General features: G+C 44.6%; 1 protein-coding gene across 4 annotated transcripts in view; it reads left to right on the top strand.

Moving 5' to 3' along the window:
* LOC139071709 (plakophilin-3-like) overlaps positions 1-26156 on the top strand; it is an 80852-nt gene that overhangs the window by 26725 nt on the left and 27971 nt on the right. For 3 of the 4 annotated variants that reach the window (XM_070554592.1, XM_070554595.1, XM_070554591.1), the window contains exons 2-12: positions 7611-7699; positions 8950-9551; positions 10664-10787; positions 13128-13332; positions 13434-13593; positions 14785-14893; positions 21279-21443; positions 22875-23045; positions 23182-23335; positions 23426-23621; positions 23842-23929. In XM_070554592.1, the coding sequence (XP_070410693.1) occupies positions 7611-7699; positions 8950-9551; positions 10664-10787; positions 13128-13332; positions 13434-13593; positions 14785-14893; positions 21279-21443; positions 22875-23045; positions 23182-23335; positions 23426-23621; positions 23842-23929 (2063 nt within the window). The remainder of the gene's footprint in view (positions 1-7610; positions 7700-8949; positions 9552-10663; positions 10788-13127; positions 13333-13433; positions 13594-14784; positions 14894-21278; positions 21444-22874; positions 23046-23181; positions 23336-23425; positions 23622-23841; positions 23930-26156) is intronic. The other variant, XM_070554594.1, reaches the window with a different exon arrangement.

Raw genomic sequence — 26156 nt, 5'->3', positions numbered from 1 at the left:
CCACCGCCATTTTGATCGTGTCACAGGTTCCTCAAGCCCAGACAATTCCACAAAAGGGAAGAGAGGAGGAGCTGAGGGTGGGGCTGTAAGGCTGGGATCAACTGACGACACCCGGTCGAACTAGCTACAAGCTAACCTGAAGCTAACGCGGAGGTGGGAGCTAAGCTAACGGAGGTAGCAACCTAGCTACAACCGGAGTTAACTGTGCACAACACCAGAGCTTCTGAGTCAGAGATACGCCGGGCTGACCGCTGGGGAGAACCGGGTGGAACACAGAGGTCTCCGAGAGCTCCACAAGCCGGCAGCTGCACAGCAGACAAGCGCAGCTGCAAACTGAGATGCGCAGAGCTGCTGCTGGGGAGAACCGGGTGGAAAGGTTTCCATCCCAGAGCTCCACAAGCCGGCAGCCCGCGCAGCAGACAGAAGCCGCGGCGATCAGAGATGCGCCGAGCTGCGGGGAGGGGAGAACCGGGTGGAAAACCATCGGTCTCCCGAGAGCTCCACAAGCCGATAATGGGAACCCAGCTCCACCAACATGTTATATTTCAACCCATTTTCTAAAGTGCAGCATTATGTTAAATGCACTGGGTTTTACCCTATTACATTTACATTTCATGGTTAAACAGTACATGTTAAACTCTAAGCTCGGCTCGGCAGTGACCTAAAATACATAAATATAATTTTACTTACTGAAAAAAATGAAGTGGAGACTCCTTGGACGCTCTATTAGTGCAATTAATGCCACAGCAAGTCATTTTGTCCAACAATTGCACAAATAATATCCAAAAAAGAACGCTCAAATGCTACAACTGCTGGTCTAAGTTGAGAGACTAAAAATGACGGAACAGTTTCCAGGTGAGGCTGAGGCTCAGACTGAGGCCTTTCCCCTCACGACTCTTGATTGTGGGGCGGGTTCTACCGTCGTCTTTCAAATGATCTCCGCATTCCACTGGACAATGAATGTGACATACTCTTGTTTCACTCTATTGCATCATCCCACCCACCAGGCATACAGAGTGCCCTGATTGGCCCACAAAGTGGATAAAGCTCTGTGATTTAAGCAGATAGAGCACTATGATTGGCCCACCATTATGGACCAATCACAGCTCTTTATGTGTTTGAAACCCCTCTAGAGAGCTGTGATTGGCTAGCCAGAGTCCTGGTAGGAGCTGCGGAGGTTCCAAAGGAGCATGCCTAGACTAAACTTTGCAAAGCAAGAATTTGGTCTAGTTCACTAGGCTACATAAACAGAAGAGTGAGAAAATATTCACCCCCCTCAGAGTTGTCATGAGTGTAAACTAGATCATTTAAACCAAAAACATGTTTTGGTACCAGGCTGTAAACATGTTTATTTCTGCTGTGAAATTGGTATTTTTAACATGGGAGTCAATGAGGATTTGCTCGCTTCTGACACCAGCCCCCAGTGGATGAGGGTGGAACTGCAATTCATATCACTTCCGCATTGGACTGAATTTCTGTCCTGCATTGTGGGGGCTGGGTATTACAATGTGTATGCATGCATGTTCAAAATAAAGACAAAGACAAAGAATTGGACTGACTCTGATGGAATGGGCCAGGCTGACTCTGGTGCAGCTCCACCTTTGTGGTTCTGCAGTGAGCACTACTTGGAGAAGATGGGGGGGTCCACCTGGTACACACATCTCACACTACACCCAACCCCTTTGGTCCCTCCCACAAGTGATGAGCCCATCTATTGATCCATCTGGTTGGTAAACACAAGGCTCTGGCTGGCTGAGATGTAAACGTGCAGTCCACTTCTACGATTTGGCCCAAGCCACAGAACCATCTCAGATGGCATCACCAATCCACGGACAAAAAGCAGATCTATTAATCTGAACCACGACACCTTTGAATCTAGTCCCTAGACAAGGTACAGCCTGGGGGGCATTTATGGCCCTCAGAGTGATTTCAAGTGGCACCTCAAATGCCTTTATAAACTTTTTTGCACTTGTGTCTCCAGCTTTCTCGAGGCGGCTGACTGCAGCTGTGGCCGCAGGGTGGTCGGTGCCTGTCGTGGCGGCAACACTAAGCCCCATAATTCGGGTCTGAAATTGAAGCCAACACGGAAGTGAAAAAAGTTGCAGTTCCACCCTCATCCACTAGGGGCTGGTATCAGAAGCGAGCAAATCCTCATTGACTCCCATGTTAAAAATACCAATTTCACAGCAGAAATAAACATGTTTACAGCCTGGTACCAGAACATGTTTTTGGTTTAAATGATCTAGTTTACATTCATGACAACTCTGAGGGGGGTGAATTTTGTTGTCACTCTTCTGTTTAAGTGTATTAAAAGCCTAAAATTCTGTATAATTAATGAGCATCAGACCCACGTGACCACAGAGCTAGCTCCGGGGAAAGGCCTCAGTCTGAGCCTCGGCCTCACCTGAAAACGGTCCCCACCTCCCGCTCGCCGTATGGTTAGTTCTCGTTTTCTTAATGAGAGCACAGCTAGCAATTTTTCTGCTGCTTTTGATCCACCCTGTTCTTCTGATAATGACCCAGATTCCTTAACTTCTCAGTTTAACGAGCACTGCCTCTCCATTCTGGAAAACATCTGTCCTGTCAGAACCAGATCAGGTCCTGCAGTGAACCCAACTCCCTGGTTTAATGACAGCCATCGCAGCCTGAAGCGCCAATGCAGAAATATTGAGCGTTTGTGGAAGAAAACCCATCTCCACGTCCATCTGCTGCACCTAAAGGATCTTCTGACATCCTTTAACTCTGCAGTCAGAGACACGAGGGTTTCCTACTTCTCCAACCTGGTGTCCCAGAGCAAAGGGAACCCCAAGGTGCTGTTTAAAATTGTAAGATTCTAATTTTCATCTATTTAATGAACAGTAAGACATGACATTCCATAGTGAATATGAAATCAAACTTATGGATCTGTGGGTACTTTTGACCAGAAGATTTGAACTTTATATTGCAGGGATTATGTAACCACTTCGTATTCACTCAGAGACAAAAGAAAGAGAGTCAAGTTTTAAAAGTTTAAAGATTTATTACTAAACAAATTAAAACTAGACTAACTTAAACACTAAATGTATGGTGTAACTAAGGTGAAGTGAGACGGAGAATGGTGTAATGTGGAATGTTGTTCAGAACCAGCAAATCCGGAGAAACGATTAGTTCTGATGGGAGTGAAGATGATGTTTTGCGCTAAGCTTTGATTTGGAGATTCATAACACACACTGAGACGCCATTCTGTCGGTCTACGTACCCTTTCGGAAGTCCCTGTCTAGATCAGGAGGTGTAGAGGTCCAGCTTAGACCTTTCTGGAGCCGAAGCCTGTGGAACAGCCGTGGCCGCCGACCAGTCCAGTCTTGGGATACTTCCGGGTCACGACAGTTTGTTGGCATCTAGCGAGACCCAAAACGGGGTCGTAATGGTTCAGCTTTTATTCTGAAAGGAACCGTTGCAGAAGGTTGAGCAGCAACAGATTTAATCCAGCTTGTCGTTGGTTCTTTCGGCTGAAGAGGAAAGTTACGGATTGGCCACTCCGACAACTTCTCTAGAATGCTTTGAACTGGAGTTAAAGATGACGTGGGCATAGTTTTATAACTCGGATGTTTTGATTTACGGTCGAATGAAAAGGTGACAGATTTACCAAGCACCACCAAAACCACGCCTCCGTCAGATCTGGAAGATTCTGATTGGATCAGTAAAACAATGTGTGATGTGGCTTAACCTTACGTGTGATCAGTCTCTAGTGGAAATATTTAAAGGTATATTACTTATTATATTCTGTAGGATTATAATATCAAGTAATTAATATTTTCATTTCACAAATTGGTTCACATCTTATTATTGACTAACACTTTGTTTGATTAGCTCATTAAAAATAGAGTTATTTGATTTATTAAACAGAACGAGTCCTTTGTCTTCATTCTTCTCTTGGGCTGGAAAGGAAGACAGTTTAGAAGCAGAGCATGAGACCTTGAACAATATCTCATGCAGATTAGTTCTTGCTGAGGAGAAGGGGGGAAATTACTTTTAGGTGGAAAACAGTCATTTCATTCTGTTACACCACCATCAGCAGCATCGTCTCTCCTGCCTCTCCTACAGCCTCCATCCACTCTGTTGCAGACTGTGAGAAATTTCTGTCTTTCTTTGTGGACAAAGTCAATAAGGTTAGATCTAGCATCTCTCCTTCAGCCTTGTCGCTGCCTCTCCCGACTCCAACCAGGCCCATCATCCTAGATAGCTTTGCTCCTGTTTCTTTGCCTGAGTTAACCAAACTAGTTAACTCTATGAAGACCTCTGCATGCCCCCTCCACATCTTAAGCCGGGCGTACACTGCGCGACTTTTTCACTTTTTTGAGCCGATTTTCCACTCGTGCGAGAATCCACGAGATCGGGGCGAGTTTTGCGCTGAGCGTAGTGTACGGGGGTTACGAGAGGCGATTAACACCACGTGACCAGCTGCCGATCAGCAGTCGTGAGGTTGCACGGACTTCTGGTGTGTTTAATATTTTGCTCGTCCCTCGTGAGGGTATCGCACTGTTGAAGCAGCGCTGCGAGCAGCTGCGACCCAAAAAGTACCAGAACCGCTCACGGCGCATGCGCAATCCTGCATCAACGCCGCTCGCCCGCTATTTCCCTAATAACACACGTTTTTGTTTTTATTTCTTCACGTTTTTTTACTCACAAAGATTGTCAAGAAGCGTGTTTGTCGTGTTCATGTCAAATTAAACTGATCACAAAACACAGGTTTACTTTCTTTATTTCGTTTTCCTCATCCAACCCCCATAAATCCCTGTGTGTCCTCCTGCAGCACTCCCGAAGGACAACAGGCAAAACAAGACAAAAACGTCTGACGTGTTGAGTAAAAACTGCTATTTTTAGCATATTTTTAGGGCCGACGTGTTGCTACCAGACGTACAGTGTGAGCAGTCAGGTCGCATGCGAGAACTGGGTCGTGCAGTGTGAGCACATGACTCGTGAGATCTGCTCTGCGAGGAAGTCGTACAGTTTGAGCTGAAGCTGAACGCTACGAGTGAAAAAGTCGCACAGAGTCCGCCCGGCTTAACCCTCATCTTTGTTTAAAAGTGCTTTTCAGTCCATCGGTCCCAGCGTGCTCTCTATAATTAATGCTTCTCTGGTTTCTGGTCAGGTCCCTGCTTACTTTAAGAACGCTGTAATCCACCCGCTTCTTAAAAAACCGAGTCTCGACCCCTCTCTCCATAGCAGCTTCAGACCCATCTCTGAACTTCCGTTCATCTCCAAGATCTTGGAAAAGGTTGTGGCTAAACAACTCACAGCTGCTCTTGATGAACATAACATCTATGATAGCTTCCAGTCAGGTTTTCGTAGAGCTCATTCTACTGAAACAGCTCTTCTTAGGGTCTCTAATGACCTTCTGACTCACAGTGATGCAGGGGACTGTTCTGTTCTGGTCCTGCTGGACCTGACTGCAGCCTTTGACACTTTTGACCATCACCTGCTACTGGAGAGGCTGAGAGACTGGGTAGGCCTATCAGAATCTGCTCTGGAGTGGTTCTCTTCTTATCTTTCTGAGCGCTGCTTTTCTGTGGCCGTCTCCAAGTTTAGGTCCTCCACCACCTCTCTTACCCATGGTGTCCCACAAGGTTCTGTGCTGGGGCCTCTGCTCTTCCTCCTCTATCTGCTTCCTCTTCAGCACATCCTGAGCTCCTTCAAAGGAATCTCCTACCATCTTTATGCAGATGACATCCAACTGTACATCTCCTTTAAGCCCCATGAGATGGCTAAGCTGCAGCTGTTACACACCTGCTTAGACTCTATCCAAACCTGGATGGTGGGAGCTTTCTTCAGCTGAATGAAGATAAGACTGAGATCCTCATCTGTGCCCCAGACAAGCTGGTTCCCGAAGTCAGAGACTCTCTTGGTCAGCTTGCTTCTCACACCAAACCTTCTGTCAGGAATCTTGGCGTGACCTTTGACCCAGCTCTCACCCTGGATTCTCATGTCAGTTCTCTTGTTGGCTCTTCCTTCTTCCATCTCAGGAACGTTGCTAAGCTGAGTCCCATTCTGTCCCGCTCTGAACTTGAGACAGTTCTCCACACCTTCATCTCCTCACGCTTAGACTACTGTAACTCTCTTTTCACGTGTCTGAGCAGAACCTCCCTGAACCGTCTACAGGTGGTTCAGAACGCCTGTGCTCGGCTTCTGACCAAGTCCTCCAAACACACCCACATCACCCCGCTTCTCCTCCAGCTTCACTGGCTGCCAGTCAACTTCAGGGTTCATTTCAAGATCCTGGTTCTGGTCTATAGGGCCTTACATGGACAAGCACTATCTTACATTGGTGATCTTCTTAGTCCCTACACCCCCAGCAGGTCCCTGAGCTCCAGTGATCAAAGCCTACTAGTTGTGCAGCACCAGGCTGACAGAACATCTGCTGCTGTGGCCCCCAGACTCTGGACCTCTCTCCTCCTGAGCCTGAGATCAGTGGACTCAGTGGTCTCCTTTAAAAAGCAGCTGAAGACTCACCTGTTCAAGCTGGCTTTTGTACGACCTTCTTCACCTCTCTCTCTTTATTCTGCTCTCCCACCTATTCCACCTTCCTCAGGATCCACTGATTCCCTCTTATCTATTCACTGTTTCTTTACATTTTTTAATCACAATTGTCATTTTTTGCTCATTTTAAATATATTTTAACCACTTTCTAAATTCTTTTTTATATTTTTACACTTTTTGTTTTGTTGAAGCGCCTCGTGATTTTTATCTTGAGAGGTGCTATAGAAATGATACTTTCTTCTTCTTCTTCTTCTTCTGTGTTCCACCCGGTTCCCCCCAGCGGTCAGCCCGGCGTATCTCTGACTCAGAAGCTCCGGTGTTGTGCACACTTAACTCCAGTTGTAGCTACGTAGCTACCTCCATTAGCTTAGCTCCCACCTCCGCGTTAGCTTGTAGCTACATAGCTTCAGTTCGACGGGTGTCGTCATTTGATCCCAGCCTTACAGCCCCGCCGTCAGCTCCACCTCTTTTCCCTTTAGTGGAATTGTCTGGGCTCTACGGAACCTGTGACACGATCAAAATGGCGGTGGTGGCCACCTCCCATTTTGGCTTAAAAACGAATTATTGGAGTTTATGGAAACGAATTGTCCAGTATATATGTCGATGGGCAACACCCAAACAAACCCACTGGTGGACACGGGCAATTAGGGATTTAACATGTTTATGATTAGAGATTTTGATAGTATGATGAACATTTTGGAGCAGTACAAACATTTTATAAATCCCTAAAGTGTTTTGCAATTTAAAATAAAAAATAATCACATTTTTGTGGCCTGCAAGGACACCCCAGCCCTAGACGGTCTCACAACAATCCACAGCCTCAGGAATATCAGATCTCCTCCTGTGGCCCTGAACTTCAATTTTCAACTTTTCAACTTAAACAATCTCACGAGTGATTTTGTGTCTGGCTAAAAATCTCTCTGAAATTAGAAGCACTTTCTATTTTATATCGTCAAAGTTCCTCAGAAGTAAATAAAAATATTCCCAGTTGTTTGAACCAAAATCGCTAATATAGTTTCATTTAAGTGCGATAAGGATCCAGATGCTGGACTATGATGAACACTAACATGATGTCTTTCCCTCCTTTTGTTTAGACTACATCCCTCCTGAAACCAAGAGTTATACCCAGACACATGGTTTCAGCTCCAGGTCCATGATAAACACGCCCACCCGCATCATGGCTGTAAGTACACAGTAACATCGTCAGCACCTGGTCTTCACCTCGATAAGCATTCTTTTGGTTTGATTATTGTGAAAATAGTTTTGATTATTATATTTTAAATAAGTCATCCAGCAGGAAAGAAACGCCTCTAGAGCGGTGTTGTTTTCGTGAACGACGACTAAATAATTTTGTTTGGGCTCGGAGTATTCCCACTGCTCCTCCACGTCGAGAGGAGCCAGCTGAGGTGGCTAGCATCTATAATATAAATAATAAACGAGTACGTGTGTGATCTACAAACTCATTTGTTAAAGAGTCATACATAATTTTACAATAATAATACATAATCTAATAAATATTTTTTTAAATCTAAAAACAAAAATATTTGTCGACTGAAACTATTCGGAGTTGTGGTCGAATGAAGCTGACTAAAATTAAAACGCATTTTTGGATGCCGGCCACAAACAACACTGCTCTGAAGCTTTTCTTAATGAAGCTGCATGGTTCGGATCTGGGTGGTTTCTGTGTGGATCTGGATGAGAGACACCCAGAATACTGGTTATGAGTGCTGAGGAAACATCTGATCAACCGCGTCAAACAAGAACACTGAAGCCTCACCCTGCACTCGTGTGTGTGTGTGTGTTCCTTTTCCATTTTGCACCATGTCCTGCCTCTGGAGCCTCATCCTGTGAAGCTGTTTCTGTTGTGAAAACCTGTCTGACCAGTAGAACCTCCTGCAGAACCTAACCAGACCTCTGCAGGATTTGTATGTTTTTAAATATATGATTGATCCCTCCCATCTTAGAATAACAAACTTCAAGTCGCTTGGTCTGGACTTGGTGGGATCAGATATTATTTATGAACAGCTATGTAGTAATTAGCAGACTGTCTGAACACCAGTCCTCCCAGTAAATTGAGGATGGTAATTTGGAACACACACACACACACACACACTCGGAGCAGGTATTGTGTAGGAGCTTCCTGCTGTGACTGGTGGGTTCTCCGCCAGAGGGAAGATGGAAGCTGCAGGCTCCCAGTCAAGAACAATGGTGGAGACAGGAGCTGGTCATAAACAGGAAGCTCAGCTGTGGCTTTAACTGGCCTGTTAACATTATGGGGGGTGGAGTCTGCTTCCTGCAGATTAGTAACCAGCGTTTCACCAGAAACATGAAGCTCTCTCTTACCCTTTTGCTGCATTAATGTTTTTTTTTTACCAGAATCAAGTACTTCTGCTTCAGGTCTTCTAATGTGTTTTTAAACCACCTGCCTTCCAGGTGTCCGCTGTACCTCCCCAAACCTCTGGGTTCTCGTCCCGCTCTGATGTCACGAGCAGCTCCAGGCTGAGACATAAGGAAACCAGCACAGTCCAAAGCAGCTTCCAGGTGCACGGCAGAAGCAGGCGCTCAAAGTCCCTTTGCCAGGAAGACCAATTTCCTGTGACTGGGGCTTTTCACCCAGAGAGCCCCTCCGTCCCGTCCTCCGTTCCCCTGTCTGGTGACCTCAGACGCAGCCTGAGTGGAATACTGGCCCAAGAAAGAAGCCAGTGGCAGCAGGAGGAGGCACTACCCTACCAGTACACCTACAGAGGCCCGTCTCACCGCACCATCAGCCGGATCACCAACAGGCAGCAGTACTACCAGCATCAGAGCGCTGGTTCCGGCCAGGAGGGCTGGGTGGGCAACGGGAGGGGCTTCCACAGTGCAGGTGACTGCTGGGGGGCACAGTGGCAGCAGCAGCCAACATCCAGGGCCAACAACATCATGTCCCAGAATGCTTCACTGCAGCGGGCCGCCTCGCTCCGCTCTCTGAGGAGTGTTGGTAAAGGAGCAGATGTTCTGGACACAGCGTCCATCCACAGCAACGATCCACTGGCAGAGTGAGACGTCTCCTTTCTCTTAGACTAACGGTTTGTCACACAGAGGAGTAACGGTTTCCAGAAAAGTGCAGCAGAGACCTTAGGGCATTAGACGTGTCTGCAGGTTCCAGGGATGTTCGCGTAAAGCCTGGTTCATGCTTCTCCGTCAGCTCCGTAAGGGACAGACACGCACGGGTTAACGGAAGCGTTTTGCTCTCATACTTCTCCGTCTCCTGGAGAGTGTTGCAAAGCAATTCCCCGGCAGGACAGCAGAGGGCGTAGCGCTGTTCTGTGGTATCCTGTCATGTATCGGTCCAAGATCGTGTGTTTATATTGTGTTTTTTGTGTATATAAGAGACTTTTAACACGGACATATTTGTCTCTCATCCTCCTCCACCTCTTCATGCGCTCGCCACCTCTAAACCCACGTTTCCTATCATTTCCGTCCACTAATAAAACGCTTGCTGCGCATCTTTTCACTCCTCCAGTCACGGGGAATTAAACGTTCATGTTTTTAGAGTTTTTTCGCGAGGTATTCTTCAAGCTGCTCCGTGTCTGCCGCTAGTTATCCTCGGCTCTCTTTATGTTTTTGAGGGCGCAATGGCGGCGCTGTAGACGACAGCGGCGTCCTGACCAATCACAAGCTTGCGTTGTCCGTCTCGACTGACGGATGTTTAGAAAAGAGAGCCCGACTCCGTCCGTCCTTGCGGAGCTCTCCAGCAGGCCCGCAGGGACGTTGCGTGTCTCCGCGCTGACGCAGACGGAGAAGCATGAATCAGGCTTAAGACAACCTTCTGCAGAGGAAGAAGAGGGTGCTGGGCCAGCCTGCCTCCAGCCCTGAGCTGTCTTCAGTACAGAACATGTGTGTAGAGGACTTCAGACAGGAGCTGGTATTGTTGTGGTTCTTAAAACATGTTTACAGGAAGAACACACAAAACTCTTCATCAGTCCCTCGTCTTTTCAGGAGTGAAAAATCATAAAATGTTGACGTGTTGAGGCCTGAAAGGCATGAATGAGTGGATATTATTGAATAAGATGATGTCGATGATGAGATCTCAGCTGTGTGAGCCGCCTGTAGAGAAACAAGCAGCTTTCAGGTTCTGATGTGACCTGAATGTGCCTTTTTGTTGTAGGATGCAGAGTCTGGACATGACCACAGCAGTCAGATATCTGTCTGAGTCCGAGACAGCTCTGCAGGTTCTGGGCACTGCTTACATACAGCACCAGTGTTACCATAGCAACGATGCCAAAAACCAAGTATGTGATTTTTGTAATAGTACTTGATTTTAGTAGAATAAACCACATTCCCTATCAAAAGTTTAAGGCCATCTGAAAAAAGGGCAAAAGTCATTTTTTTGCATGGTTGGATTTTAACGAGTTGGGCTTCAACATAAAAAAGGAGGAAATGGCATTGAGACAAAACAATTTCCAGACAGCAGTAGCTCAGGAGGGAGAGCAGGCTGTCCAGTAACAGTTGTAGGATAGATCCCAGCTCCCGGCAGAGAGTGCTGCTGTTGTGTCCTTGGGCAAGACACTTAACCTGCCATGCCTGCTGGTGGTGTCGGAGGGACCGGTGGCGTCTGTGCCTGGCAGCCTCTCCTCTGTCAGTGCACCCCAGAGCAGCTGTGGCTACATTGTAGCTCATCACCATCAGTGAGTGAATGGGTGAATGACTGATTGTGTTGTAAAGCATCTTGGGGGGGGGGGGGGGGGGGTTCTAGGACTCTAGAAGGTGCTATATCAAATACAGGCCATTTATCATTTTCTGAGCAGCAGTTTATTGAAAACAGCTCTTTAACTGAAACAGTCTGTTTTACCCTTGATCAAAAGCTTAATACCACACCTTCAAAGAAACACTAACCCCCCCCCCAACAACAACAACAACAACAAACGAAAAACAGAACTCAGCGTTCTACACATAAACACAGAAATGAGTAGCTCCACTGTTATTGTTGATCACGTCAAAAATTTTTACAACATGCTTGATGGAAGTTGTAGGGTTAGCATATGTATGTATTTTGGGTGCTTTTTAAGCTCAATACACTGCACTACACTTTGACCAATAAGATGTGAATTTCTATACAAATATGGAAATCCAGTCTGAATGTTCTTTGAATGTTTAACCAGAAGATTTAGAATTCGTTGTTTATTCAGGGATCGTAAGACACTTCGTATTAATTCAGACAGAGTCAAGTTTCTAAAAGGCAAGACATTTCTTTTCTAAACAATTAAAAACATGACAACTAGCAAACACTTTCTGTGATGGATGAATCTAAGTGGATGGAATGTGAGATGTGATGATGTGTGAATGTGATGTTATCAGAACCTTCGTATCTGAAGAAACTGAGTTCTGAGTGGGAGTGAATTTGGTCTGCTCTAAACTATAGTGATGGTTTATAAAACCACATCAGACGCAATCTGTCGAGTCTACGAACCCCTCTGAGACCCCCGTGGTAGATCCGGAATGTGGAAGTCTGGGGAACCCGAAGGTACCGAAGTCCATAGAAGAAACCACAGTGCCGACTAGACCGGTCTCGAGATGTCTCCAGGTCACGACAGGTAGTTATTTGCGTCTATGGAGGACTCGTAAGGAGTCTAAGCTGGTTCAGCTTTATTCTGAAGGAACCGTTTGCGGTATCAGTTGTAGCGTGCAACAGGTTTTGACAGCTTGTCAAAGATGCGATGGGAGCAGAGGCTTCCTCCGATGGCCAGTCAGAGTTAGGCTCAACTGAAATCACTCCGAAAGTGATGCTGTTTGAATAATGGCCATATTTTGCTTCACTGATAAGTTAGAACTTGCCCTGTAAAGGGGTTTTGCCAACAAACTCAGATACACACCTCCCTCAGATATGAAGATGCTGATTTTGTGGATAAGAAGATATCTATGTGCAGTGACATTAATTTTAACTTGTGTCATGGAGATATGGTGAGTGTGTCTTGTCCAGTCAGTGTGCTGATTCAATATATGGGTCATATGTTTCATTTCATCCTTCTTAATCTTTCAATGTAATAATAATCATTTCAACTTCAGTAATTTAAGCACAGATTAATCAAAACATTTCATTTAACCGTATTGTCCATTTCATTATATGATTAAATGATTAGTTACTCATATTGTTCATCCGTCTTGTTCTGTGAATAAAAACCAGTCTTAGATAAAAGTGAGCTTGCAAGGGACCTTGGCCAACCAACAGTATCTTTCTTGCAGATTGCAAGCACCAGTTAAGACTTATGTCTCCAAATGGCCAGATACTGAAGGTCAAAATGTAGATGAAAAACTGACCATTCCTGGAGGCTACATAACCCCCCTTTTCGAGGACACGGGGCATCCCCTCCACTAAGCCGAAAACATCTCCAGTCGGATCTACTTGTCATGGCAGTCACGTTGGAAACCATCAAGACCATCAATGTCTTCTCTGCAGAGAATAAAACTTTCTTTCATAAATTGCTGCTCAATTCCCATTGCTTCTATTTAATGTTGAAGCTCTACTTGGAACCTTGTTAAGATCCAACCATGCAAAAGATTGTTTTTGACTAAGTTTAAGTGGTCTTAAACTTTGATCAGGACTGTATTTTGACATCTGTACTGCCTCTAAGGTTCGAGCCCTCGGAGGTATCCCAGCTCTGGTGCGCCTGTTCTCCAGCGAAAGTCTGGAAGTCCAGCGTTATGCTACTGCAGCTACGAGGAACCTCATATACGAGAATGCTGACAACAAAACCACCCTCATCGAGGCAGGCGGACTGATGCCTCTGGTAAACATCTTGAACCAACCAGACGAAGAGCTGCGGAAGACAATAACAGGTGGGAACAAACTGCCTGAGCATCACTGAGCTTTAACATAAATGTTCTTGTTTGCTGCTCCTTCAGTCCCACAGGTGTTAAAACGTTTTGTTGGGTTTCAGGTGTCCTCTGGAATCTGTCCTCCAGAGACAGTCTGAAGGAGAGGCTGGCGATCGAAGCTTTGTCTCTGCTCACTGAAAAGGTTTTGGTTCCACTGTGCAAGAACCTCCCATTGAACCCATCTGAGAGGGAGATTTTCTACAACACCACCGGCTGCCTCAGGTGACGCCATGCTGGACGCATCAGCATGTTTCTGTTTAGCATCATATAGCATGTTCCCATACAGCTGATGAACATGAGTCACCTCGCTCATGTCAGCTCAGAAGAGACCGATTCTAAGGTGGAGTCCTTAGGTGGTTGAAGTGTTTTGCCCTAGAACACAACAGCAAAATTCTCTCGTCGGAGCCGGCATCAAACCTGCAACCTTCTCATTACTAGATTACCTGCTGTAGTGCTGAAAATTAGCTAGAATTTTATTTAGTTAATGTTTGATTTAGATGATCCTAGGTTCTTTGACTATTCAGGGAACACAGACTTCATATTGATTCAAGTCAACGATATAGTTTTATAAAAAATGTATTTAATTATATTTTTCCTAAACTAAGTGATTATACATGACAAAATATGAATGAAATGATGGTTGTACAGATAACAGACAGCAAATGAAATGTAAGCTAGATGTTTTCAGCAAAACCTTGTAAGTGTCTGAGAGAGACTGTGGTGTCTGGGTTGTAAAATCAGTTTGGCTGTATGGCTTGATAAGCTAGAGATTATTCATAAAACCATCCGATGCCGTTGTGCATAGTCTATGATACCCATGTTAAGGTCACTCCCGGGGGTCCGGAGAGAAGATGGCCCGAGTGGTGAGGTCCGCTGGATGTCGTGACCACAGGACCCCAAAGAGTCGTAGCTCCCTTTGAATTCAGATATCATCTGGCTATGAGATGCCAACAGGGTCCGCCTATTAGACGTTCCACATCTGAGGTGTTGGGTGTCTCTTAAAAGAGCCGTTGTCTGACATCACTCGCAAGCGTTGCAGAGAGACTTTGACCTTGGGGTCAGAAGAGAGGATGGTTCCAAGTGCTTGCTCACCAGTCGGCTGAACCAGGAGGCAGCAGGAGAGCTAACCAGATCAGGAAGTGATCCTTGTATTTATTAAATATTGTTCATAAATTTTTAGACAAATCAGAATGTGACAAGTTTTAAAGGCTGGGGAGCAAACCACTTGGAGAAAAAATGAAGTTAACAGCCGAAATAGCAGGAAATAATGATAAGGTAACAATGACCTATTTTATAGAATTTGGTCCAGCCTGTATAAATGTTTACTTTCATGTGTGCCTGATTTTAATGTAATAACTTATTGTACCTTCAGGCTGATCTGGTTTGTGAGTGAATGTTTCTGCCTGTCTGTAGAAACCTGAGCTCCATAAATGAGAGGACGAGGAGGAAGATGAGAGCCATGCACGGGCTGGTAGACTCTCTGGTGTGCTACATTCAGCAGGAAGAAAGGGGAGATGATAAGGTAACAATGATCTACACTACAAGCTGTAAATAATGTAATAATCTCAATAATGAGGTCTGATTTCAGCAACTGTGTGACACCTTAGCTGTTCTAGACCCTAAACATCAGACATTAAACTAGAACCTTTGGCAGGTTTGGTGGAAAACAAAAATCCCTCCACCAACACCTGGTTGAGGATGCAGCTGTTGTACGTCTATTTTAGTTCATAATTGAAAAGGCACTTGCGACTTACAGCTGGGTGATTTACTACAACCATTATTCTATTTAACCATCCCTAGAAAACTATGGCAACACTCTGCTATGGTTAACAGAATACAGTTGTCACAAGGAAACAGGGTTTCATAACAGCGAGGGAGATCCAGACCCCAAGCAGCATGTCTCTGAGGCAGTGAGATGTTGGGGTCAGAAGAGAGGATGTTGATCTTTTGGAGGCTGAAAACCGTCCAAGATCTAAGTGGCTGTGACACGGATCAAACTATGATGGCCTGACAGCTTAGTCACAGTACCTTCAGTAGATCTCCAAGGAGTAAAACCCACTGAACCAGAGCAGAGAGGGCTTATTAATGAGTGACAGGAACAAATACTGATCTGTTAACCCCTCAACTAGTAGCTAACCCACTTGGTAGAGCTAGTGGTAGAGCATTTGGTCTGAGTCCCATATCTTACTGAAGCATGAACCAAACTTGGAGTCCATCCATTAAGTTAGTTTTAATTAATGAAAAATATCTTTGTAACCCCTAGAAATGGTTGTGTGGAAAATCCCAGTAAATGAGCAGATTGTGGAGGCCTACCTATCCTGGAAAAATAGTCTTGTGCTTTATAAAAATAAGCTTCGACAAACTAGAACTGCTTATTTTTCAGCATTCATTGAGGAGAATAAGCATAATCCTAAATTTCTTTTCAGTGCAGTTGCCAAACTTACACAGAATCATAGCTCTGAGCCATCTATTCCCTTAGCCCTCAGCAGCAATGACTTCATGGGATTTTTTACAAGAAAAATTAATTCTATCAGAAACAAAATCTTTAGCTTCCTCCCTAATGTGATTTCTTCTTCCTCAGTAAGTGAGGCAGCATCAGAGGTGACTGTAGAACCTCATCTGTGCTTGAACCGTTTTGATCCAGTTGAGCTTTCAGATTTATCAAAAATATTAGCTTCATCTAAACCTTCAACTTGCATTTTGGATCTAATCCCAACCAAATTATTTAAAGATGCATTTCCTTTGGTTACTGCCCCCATTCTAGATATAATCAATCTATCCTTAGTAAATGGGTATGGGTATGTACCACAGGATTTTAAGGTTGCTGTAATCAAACCTTCACTTAAGAAGCCTTCTCTGGATCCAGATGACCCAATGAGTTATAGACCAATATCTAACCTTCCATTTTTATCCAAAGTCCTGGAGAAAATAGTGGCCATCCAAGTATGTGAGCATTTAAACACTAATGCTCTGTTTGAGGAATTTCAGTCTGGTTTTAGAGAGTATCACAGCACTGAAACTGCATTAGTGAGAGTTACAAATGATATTCTTATGGCCTCAGATAAGAATCTTGTGTCTGTTCTAGTCTTGTTAGATCTCAGTGCTGCCTTTGACACAGTTGATCACAATGTTCTTTTAGAAAGACTTGAACATGTTGTAGGGATCAAAGGAACAGCGTTAGGCTGGTTTAAATCCTACCTGTCTGACAGATTTCATTTTGTAAATGTACATGACAAATCGTCTTCATACTCCAGGGTTACTTGTGGAGTACCACAGGGTTCAGTGCTTGGACCAATTCTTTTTACTATATATATACTATATATTCAATTCAATTCAAATTCAAAAATACTTTATTAATCCCAGAGGGAAACTGATTGCTGTAGTAGCTCAGAATAATAATAATAATCAAGTCATCAAAGAGTTGTTGTATATTACAATGGCTGTTGGCAGGAAGGATCTCCAGTAGCGGTCAGTGTTGCAGCCAAACTGAAGAAGCCTCTGACTGAAGACACTCTTCCGTTGTCGGACAGTCTTGTGAAGAGAATGCTCAGGGTTGTCCATCATGTTCTTGATTCTCTGGAGAATCCTTCTTTGCATTATCTCCTCCAGCGGTTCCACAGTCCCCAGAACAGAACCAGCCTTTTTTATTAGGCTGTTGAGCCTTTTCAGGTCCCTGCTTCTGATGCTGCTACCCCAACAGACGATGGCTGAAGAGATTACACTCTCAACAACAGACTTGTAGAAGATCTGCAGCATCTTGCTACAGACACTGAAGGACCTAAGCGTCCTCAAGAAGTGCAGTCTGCTGTGTCCCTTCTTGTAAACGGCTTGGCTGTTCTTTCTCTAGTCCAGTCTGTTGTCCAGGTGAACTCCAAGGTATTTGTATTCCAATCTTGTCGAGATTTGGCGCTTTATAAATAAACTTGAATTGAATTGAATTGAATTGCGAAACACTAAGACCGTCTGGCGCCAACAACCATGCCACGCTCAAAATTGGTTAAATCACCTTTCTTTCCCATTCTGACATTCAGTTTGGAGTTCATGAGATTGTCTTGACCAGGACCTCACCCCTAAATGTATTGAAGCAATTGCCATGTGGTAGGTTGATTATATAATAGCCAAGACCCATCTTTTTAGGTTAGCTTTTATCTAAATATTTACTACAGTTTTATTTCTCGTTTTACATGATTATATTTTATTACTTGCTTTGCATGTTCTATATGATTATACTTTAGCACAGTTTTATTATTTAAATTATTATTTTACTGTCTATGATTTTATTTATTACTTATTTTCTAATTGTTGTCATTTATATTAGCTCTTTTTTTAATATTTTTACTCATTTTAATCCAGTGTTTCCTCTGTGGGGGCCCTCTGCCCCGGGAGCGGTGGTCGACTGTAGCTTCCTGGGCGCTCTATAGGTGGGGGTCTATGCTCCCCCTCCACTGAGCGCCCTGACTTAGTGTGGAAGACCTGATGCTGCCGGGGCAGACGGCTCCTCTGATGGCGTTTCCTTGCGTTACCATATTTGGCTCATCTGGACTCAGCCTAATATAATTTTTACTCGTGTGTGTGTGTGTGAGTCTGTGTGTGTGTGCGTGTGATTGCATATGTTTGTTAATGTTTTTAACCTGTTATGGGAATCTGGGGTCATTTTGTAAAGCACTTTGAATAACACTTTGTTTGAAAAGCGCTTTAGAAATAAAATTTGATTGATTGATTGATTGATAGCATTAAGGAGAAGTTGAACAGGTGTTCCTGATAATCCTTTAGATGAGTGTAGTCCCTCCAGCATGTCCTGGGTCTTCCTTTAGGTCTCCTACTGGTTAGATATACCCAGAAAACCTCACCAGCATGGCATACTGACCAGATGCCCGAGCCACCTCAACTGGCTCCTCTCCACGTGGAGGAGCAGCGGATTTACTCAATTCAATTTGTTTATTTATATAGCGCCAAATCACAACGAGTCGTCTCAAGGCACTTCGCATAATAAACATTCTAATACAGGTCAGTTCATCAAGCCAATCAGTAAAAAGTTTCCTATATAAGGAAACCAGTGAAAAAAAGTGTATTAATAAAAACAACCAACGTGAGTTAGTCTCTTTCCGGAGTATTTCTCTGATCTGATGGCACCATCTAGTGGCTGACAAGCATATCACACAAATAATTTCTCCTGTTTTTTTGAGATGGCGACTTCAAATTTCTTGTTTATTATGTCCTTCTGTAGCCGACAAACAGCTAAAATACATTGTTTTATAAGTATTATTCTCATATATTTATATTTTAGATACTTTCTTGTCCATGAAAAGTTCATCAACTCTGCATCAGTCGAGGTACTGTTAGATGTGAAGCATGTAAGCGGTAGTCTAACACCATTGGTTGGTTCTGGTCGACGCTCAGGTTCCTATTGCATGGAGCTCTAAGTATTGCCTACATTATATCACAGTACATGATAAGACAATCACTTTTCCAGATTTCTGAAAAATCATACATAATTTCTGAAAGGAGAAAACTCTGTAAAATTACTGTAATAGCTGGCGAGCCGTGTTGACGCATGTTTGCGCATGCGCCCGGAGTGGTTCTGGTACTTTTTGGGTCTCAGCTGCTCTCAGCACCACTTCAACAGTGCAATGCACTCACAAGGGATGAGCAAAATATCAAACATGCCAGAAATCCAGAAATACACTCCCAAAAATGACCATTATTCAGTAGGTTGGTTTGAATTGGTTTATGTAGAAAAAGCATGGACACGGGTACAAACCGCACACCTTGAACCCCTGAAGCCACAATTTTCTTTTACACTAGTTTTTATCCTTAGCTCATCTCCACCCACTTAGTTACACAGTTCATTTCTGTTGGATCAAAGACGTGTATATTCTATATGAAAATTTGTGAATATCATTTGGGAGTTCAAGGTTCAAGGTAACTTTATTAATACCCACAAGTAAATTTGATTTGCCATGTGACACGAGAATGAGCGCCCAGGTTACACACACAGTCACAAAACACACACATCAATGAAAAATATAAATAAAATAGCCATGCCAGACTCAATTCTTATTGAGTAACGTTACTGCCTCGGGAATAAAGCTCATTTTATACCTCTTGGTGCTGCACTTTGGCACAATAAATTTCCGTCCTGATGGCAGGAGAGCAAACTGGGCATGCAGTGGGCGGCCCGTGGCCCTAACAATAGCTTTAGTAATCCTCGCTACCTGCCCACTGTACAGTTGTGCCACAATTTTCCCTGGTTTTCCAAGCAGACGACCCGACCACTTCACTATCCTGTTTAGCGTTTCCTCTTGTTTAAGATTTACCTGACCAAACCACGAGGCTAAGGAAAAGGATAAAACACTTTCAATAAAAGAACAATAAAACATGGACGTTATAGTCCTGTCCACATGGAATCAGGCCAGTTTTCTAAGGCAGTACAAACGCTGCTGGCCTTTCTTACCCACAGCATCACAGTTTTCCTCAAAAATCAGCTCCCTGTCGATAATTGTCCCCAGATATTTATATGATTTCACCTGCTCAATAGTTTGACCTTTGATTATGGAAAGATCATGCTGTTGTTGAGGCTTCCTTCTAAAATCGATGATCATATCTTTTGTTTTAATTACATTAAGCTGTAGATATGATTCATCACACCAAGAGATAAAACCGTCAAGAACAGGTCCATGGCTGTATTCCCCTTCTCTCAGGAGACGTACTACTACCGAATCATCAGCATATTTAATAATTGTCCTTCTCTCATGTTTGCTTTGGCACATGTTAGTGTATAAAATATACAACAAGGGGGACAAAACACAACCCTGAGGAGATCCGGTAGACAGTTCTCTTATCCGACAGGGTACTATTCACTCTGACCTTCTGTGTTCTGTTGCTCATACAATCTAGTATCTACCCAAGCATGCTTCTACTCAGGTGAAACTGTTCCTCTAGCCTATTAACCAAAACATGAGGCTGGATTGTATTGAAAGCGGACGAAAAGTCCACAAAGAGGAGTCGAGCATGAGTTCCTGCTAGGTCCAGATGAGGAAAAAGCATATCCAACAGAGTGACCGTTGCATCCTCCACACCCCTCCCAGCCTGATGTGCAAACTGTAGAGGATCCAGCAGTCGCTGTGTCTGCTTGAAAAGCTTGCATCTAACCAGCTTTTCAAAGATTTTCATTAAAATTGAAGTTAGAGCAACAGGGCGGAAATCGTTTAAACTACCTGGATGTCTCACCTTAGGAATCGGTACAATTTCTGCATCCTTCCATAGTTTAGGGACCTTTTGTAACCGTAAGGATTCATTGAAAATGTGGTGCAGTATAGGTGTCAGCTGGTTTGCACAGAATTTAAGTAAGCGGCCACAAATGTCATCTGGTCCTCGGCTCTTGTTTACTCTAACTGTCCTGATAGCCCTACCTATGTCCTCCATGTCACCTTTAAAATGCTCACTATCCTTACATTTCTCCCTCAGGATTTCCCGTTCCCCGCTGACATCCAGAACGTCAAACCGAGAATAAAAACTGTTCAGGGCATTAGTTCCCTGTCAGTGTTAAATGGGTCTAGACAGATGGTTGTGTAATGTGTCTCAGAGCGTTGTGCGTAATCTGAAGTGAAACAAGCAACAGCAACCTTGTAAGAATGGACAGATTATTCCACACAGTCTGATAGAAAGCTGAGTCATGTCAAGTGAAGTGACTCAGCAGTCTGAGAATGCACAAATGATGGAGCAGAAGAAGAACAGGAATGGACAGGAAAGCTGATGACTCAATGCTGAAGCTTTCAAAAAACTAGAATCTAATGAAGAAACCTTGATGGAGGCCACTTCAGCATCATCTCATTAAACACCTCCTTTCTCTCTTTGCATGTGTGCGCGTGGGCGTGTGTGTGTGTGTGTGTGTGTGTGTTTTGCAGGGTTTGGAGAACTCGTTGTGTGTGATGAGGAATCTGTCGTTCCAGCTGTACTCGGAGCTTCCGCCCTCAGTTCGCCTCCATCTAGAAGGCCCGTCAAGAGCTTCTGTCTCCAGAGACAGTGACACCATCGGCTGCTTCACTCTGCACAGCAAAAAGGCCACTGAGGTGATGGATCACACCCTAGACTTTTGTGAAGGTCCAGCCTTGGTCTAGTTGGGCTGGTGTCCTGAGAGCAGGTCTGTGACTTAAAGTCCCGTTAGTCATCACACACCAGTGAAATTACATCTCCACATTTGACGCATCCCCAAGGGGAGTGGTGAGCTGCAGCAGTGGCTGCACTCAAATGGTAAATGGCCTGTATTTGGGTTCTACAACCCCCCCAAGGTGCTTCACAACACAGTCAGTCATTCACACACTGGTGGGGATGAACTACGATGTAGCAACAGCTCCTCTGGGGCGCACTGACAGAGGTGAGGCTGCCGAACACAAGCACCACCAGTTACTGGACAACCTGCTCTACCTCCCGAGTTACTGCTGGCCCACTCGGGAACTATTTGGTGGTCTAACCCCCCCAATTCAACCCCTTAAAACTGAGTGTCATGCGGGGAGGCATTGGGTCCCGGACTTTCTATCGGACATTTGGAATCCTAGGATGTTCAAGGAAGGTCCAGCCTTTCTGGCCTCTGATTGGCTGGAAGGGCTTTCCTGCTACTGGCTTTTTCAGGTAAGAGGAAACAGTTTTCCCGCGCTGCAGGTTTTTATGTTTACCGCCAGATCTTGAGGAGTTTTTTGAAGAAAATGTGAACTCATCGCTATAAGAAACATCTTTCCTGCTTAGCAACAAACCAGGTCCAGTTTCTTTCATAAAAGAGCCTGAAAAACATCTAATGTGAACGTGTAATAATTCTTGTAGCATTTTATCACACCGTAGACGGACTTTATATCTGTTGGCTCTACTTCATTATTAGGCTATCCTGCTTTAACAGGTTAAGGCTGTTTACGAGTTAGAGCGCATCTCTCATCAGATTAAACGTACATCATTTAATCAGAAATTAAGTTGCAGCTGATTATGATTTAGACCTTTTTCTCACCAGTTTTCATTATTCTAGAACACAAACAGACCTGATGCACACAGCTGGGCAGTTTTATTAAATACCATACCCAGGTAAGGCACACACGTTTATCCTGTGTGAACTCTAATGCTTCAGAGCCAAGAGATATAAAGTTAGCTCCACAGTTTGATAAATGCAACAAAATTATAAATTGACATTTTATGATTTTCAGTTTTTCATGAAACATGAAATGTTTTGCCAAACAGGGCAGAATGATTATAGCTCTAAGTTCTCATTTTCTTTACAAAACTCCCCGGAACAGCTCTCTGGCGGAAGGACACAGTCAGCACTTAGCGAGGACAGCCGGTTTGCTGCTAAATGAAATAGCCAATCGTAGCAGAGCCTTTCTAGCCAATCAGAGACGAGTAAGGCAGGATCTTCCTTGAACGTCCTAGAATTCCAAATGGCACATCCCGGACACTCTACCACTAGGCCACCGAGAAGGTTGATCATGGTGACATGTACTCTTTCGCCTTGTTCACAGCAGCGGTACCAGAACCTGTCCTTGCTGCCCCACCCGAAGGGGGCTGACTGGCTGTGGCACCCTAAGGTGGTGGGGCTGTACAAACTGGTGCTACAGAACAGTGAGAACAGTTCAACGAGCCGTGAGGCCGCCCTCGGAGCTCTGCAGAACATCACGGCAGGAGAGTTTAGGGTAGGCTCTCATCTCAGAGGAAATTATGTTCTGGTTATTATTCATTTCAAGTGTGTTTAACTGGATGTTATCTTTTAAATGTAAACAGATGATTAACAGATCCTTGCAGGAATTAAATGCCAGGTTTGTCTGCTAGTGGTCGTCTGTGTTGAGCTGTGTGGTGATGGACCAGGAGAGGATGTTGCCCATCCTGCTGGACCTGTTAGATACCAGCAGTGAAATGCAGCTGAAACCTCTGACGGGTCTGCTCAGAAATCTGGCCAGACATTCCACCAACAAAGAGCACATGGGTAAGATGTCCTTGCTTGTCTAGAAGAAGGCAGTGTTCTGTGAAAAACTATTTACCGGAAGTGAATGAAAGCTTTTCTTTTTCCTGACAGCTAAGAACGTGGTGAATGTTCTGGTGTCCAAGTTGCCCAGTGATGGTTTTCAGAAGAGCCCATCCAGTGAGGTAGTAGTCAACATCTGCGGGGCCTTAAACCACCTGGTCGCCTGCTGTTCTTTGGCTGCCCGAGACATTGCCTACTTCAATGGCCTTCCCAAGCTTCAGGGCATCAAGACGTCCCACGACAACAGGTCAGACTCCAGCTGATTCCTCCGATGGAAACATCCAGCCGAATCATTCTTTTGGGCTGTCTGGCTTCAGGTTGAGTTCAGTCGCTGAACCCAGAACATTAAGCGTTTCTTCAACCTGACAGTCATCAGTGACGTTCTCTCTGCTTGTGCTCTGCTATTTCCTCTACATTGGTTGTCGTTGTGCTTCTTTCTGATGGTCATTTGGTGTGTTTGGGTTTAGTTCTGGGAGTCTAAAAGCTGCCAGAGCTGCTTCAACCATCCTCAGCAACATGTTCCAGTACAGCAAGCTGCACAGAGATTACAAACTGGTGAGTCCAACAGCTCCACACTCACCTAACCTGCTGAGACACATCAATTCATTTTTGTCTTTTGTCGAGGAGGAACTCTCAGACCTCCAATTGAAACATCATCTTTGCAACGTGGTCTCACTGTATGTTAGAGAGGACATCCTGGGCTTTCCACAGGTGCACCATTTGTGGGGAAATGGCACAATGGTAGAAAGCCTCGTCCGCATTTTATATTTTGTATTTAGGAAATATGATCGTCTTAACTATGTCAAAACATGAGGTTTGTTTCAGTGTCCTTTGAAAGGGACAGCAGGACATGCTAATGATTGTTTAACCACTTGTCATGCTTTAGTAAGGGCTAAGTGAGCCAGGAAGCATCTTCCTGAGGGTAGTGGAAAGGGGGTCAGACATCGAACTGTCAGGAGACGATGAGGAGGAAGGCCAGATGATAGAGCAGAAAGGGGAAAGCTCAAAAGAAGACTGGAAATCCGATGGAACAGGCTCCTCCAAAAAAATGCACATTTGTGTTTCCAGAGGTGTACCTCGAACAAAGTAGCAGATGTACTAAAAACAATTGGTCTCCTGTCAACAGGAACATGAATGAAAAACAGTATCTCTGCACAAGTCCGAACTGTTTATCCAACGTCCAGCTGCACAAATCATGAACCATTCAAACCATCATGCATGTCTTTGATCTGGACTAAGTATGGGTCAGACCTCCAGGTGTCTGGGATACGAGGAGAGACTGCAACGTTCATGAGCTGATTCTGGCTGAATCACAGATTGTTCAGGCACTGGACGTGATCTGGGAGTGACCGGTTTTGGATCAGGACTCGGATTTTGAATAGAAAGGAAATGTATCCATTTAAGATGTCAAATGACTTTGGGTTGGACTCGCCAATCTCTGGTACTGAGGTCACTGAGGTGGTCAAAAAGCAGGGCTCCGGGGGTAGATGAGATCTGCCCAGAGTTTCTAAAAGCTTTAGATGTTGTAGGGTTGTGTGGGCTGATGCAGCTCTGCAATATCACCTGGACATGGGGGGCAGCTCTACTGGATTGGCACACTGGGGTGGTGGTCCCCCTATTTATATAAATACAATTGAATTTATCTATATAGTGCAAAATAATGACAAGAGTCGTCTCAAGGACCTTCACACTGCAAACATTCCAGTACAGGTGTAACAAGTTTCCTATATAAGGAACCCAGCAGGTCGCATCAAGTCACTGACTAGTGTCAGTGACTATACAGCAATCCTCATACTAAGCAAGCATGCAGCGACAGTGGAGAGGAAAACTCCCTTTTAACAGGAAGAAACCTCCAGAGGATCCTGGCTCAGTATAAGCAGCCATCCTCCACGACTCACTGGGGATGGAGAAGACACACACACACACACATGCCAAGTAGTGTTTCTATGGTTACATTGTGATTTCTTAGTACATATTGTATTTAGTAAGAAATAAACGTCATTATCTTTATCCTCGTGAATCTATAATTAATTCAAAAGGCTTATCTGACCAAGTCCTCCAAACACCCCCACATCACCCCGCTTCTCCTCCAGCTTCACTGGCTGCCAGTCAACTTCAGGGTTCATTTCAAGATCCTGGTTCTGGTCTATAGGGCCTTACATGGACAAGCACCATCTTACATTGGTGATCTTCTTAGTCCCTACACCCCCAGCAGGTCCCTGAGGTCCAGTGATCAAAGCCTACTGGTTGTGCAGCACCAGGCTAAAGGTCAAAGGTGACAGATCATCTGCTGCTGTGGCCCCCAGACTCTGGACCTCTCTCCCCCTGAGCCTGAGATCAGTGGACTCAGAGGTCTCCTTTAAAAAGCAGCTGAAGACTCACCTGTTTAGGCTGGCTTTTGCATGACCTTCGGCATGGGTGTTGCACCCGTGGGGGATGTGGGGGTTTCGACACCCACACTTTTCCAGCCGTTCCACACCAGTCTGGTTTCTCTACGTTGCACTCGCTCTCTTTGCCTCATCTCCTTCTTCCCCTCCCTCTCCTGTTTCTCCTTGAAACCCGACATCGGCAGAAACCTTTTAACAACGCTAGCTTTTGCATCTTTATCGTTCCCCTGCTTCAGCCCTCTCCCCCCTCCCCCTGCGCAGCGGCCGCAAACTCACTGATGCGCCTGCAGCCTCTCAGAGTTCCTGCTGCTCTAAACATTAAAATAATTATTTCATGTTCTGTTCCTCACTTCTTCTGATATCTGTATGATGCCACATACTGGTCTGGAGTAGTT

The sequence above is a fragment of the Nothobranchius furzeri genome, chromosome 9 (assembly GCF_043380555.1).
Source record: "Nothobranchius furzeri strain GRZ-AD chromosome 9, NfurGRZ-RIMD1, whole genome shotgun sequence".
Classification (NCBI taxonomy): domain Eukaryota; kingdom Metazoa; phylum Chordata; class Actinopteri; order Cyprinodontiformes; family Nothobranchiidae; genus Nothobranchius; species Nothobranchius furzeri.
Note: the sequence above shows the minus strand (reverse complement) of the source record. Positions and strands in the feature narration are given on the sequence as shown.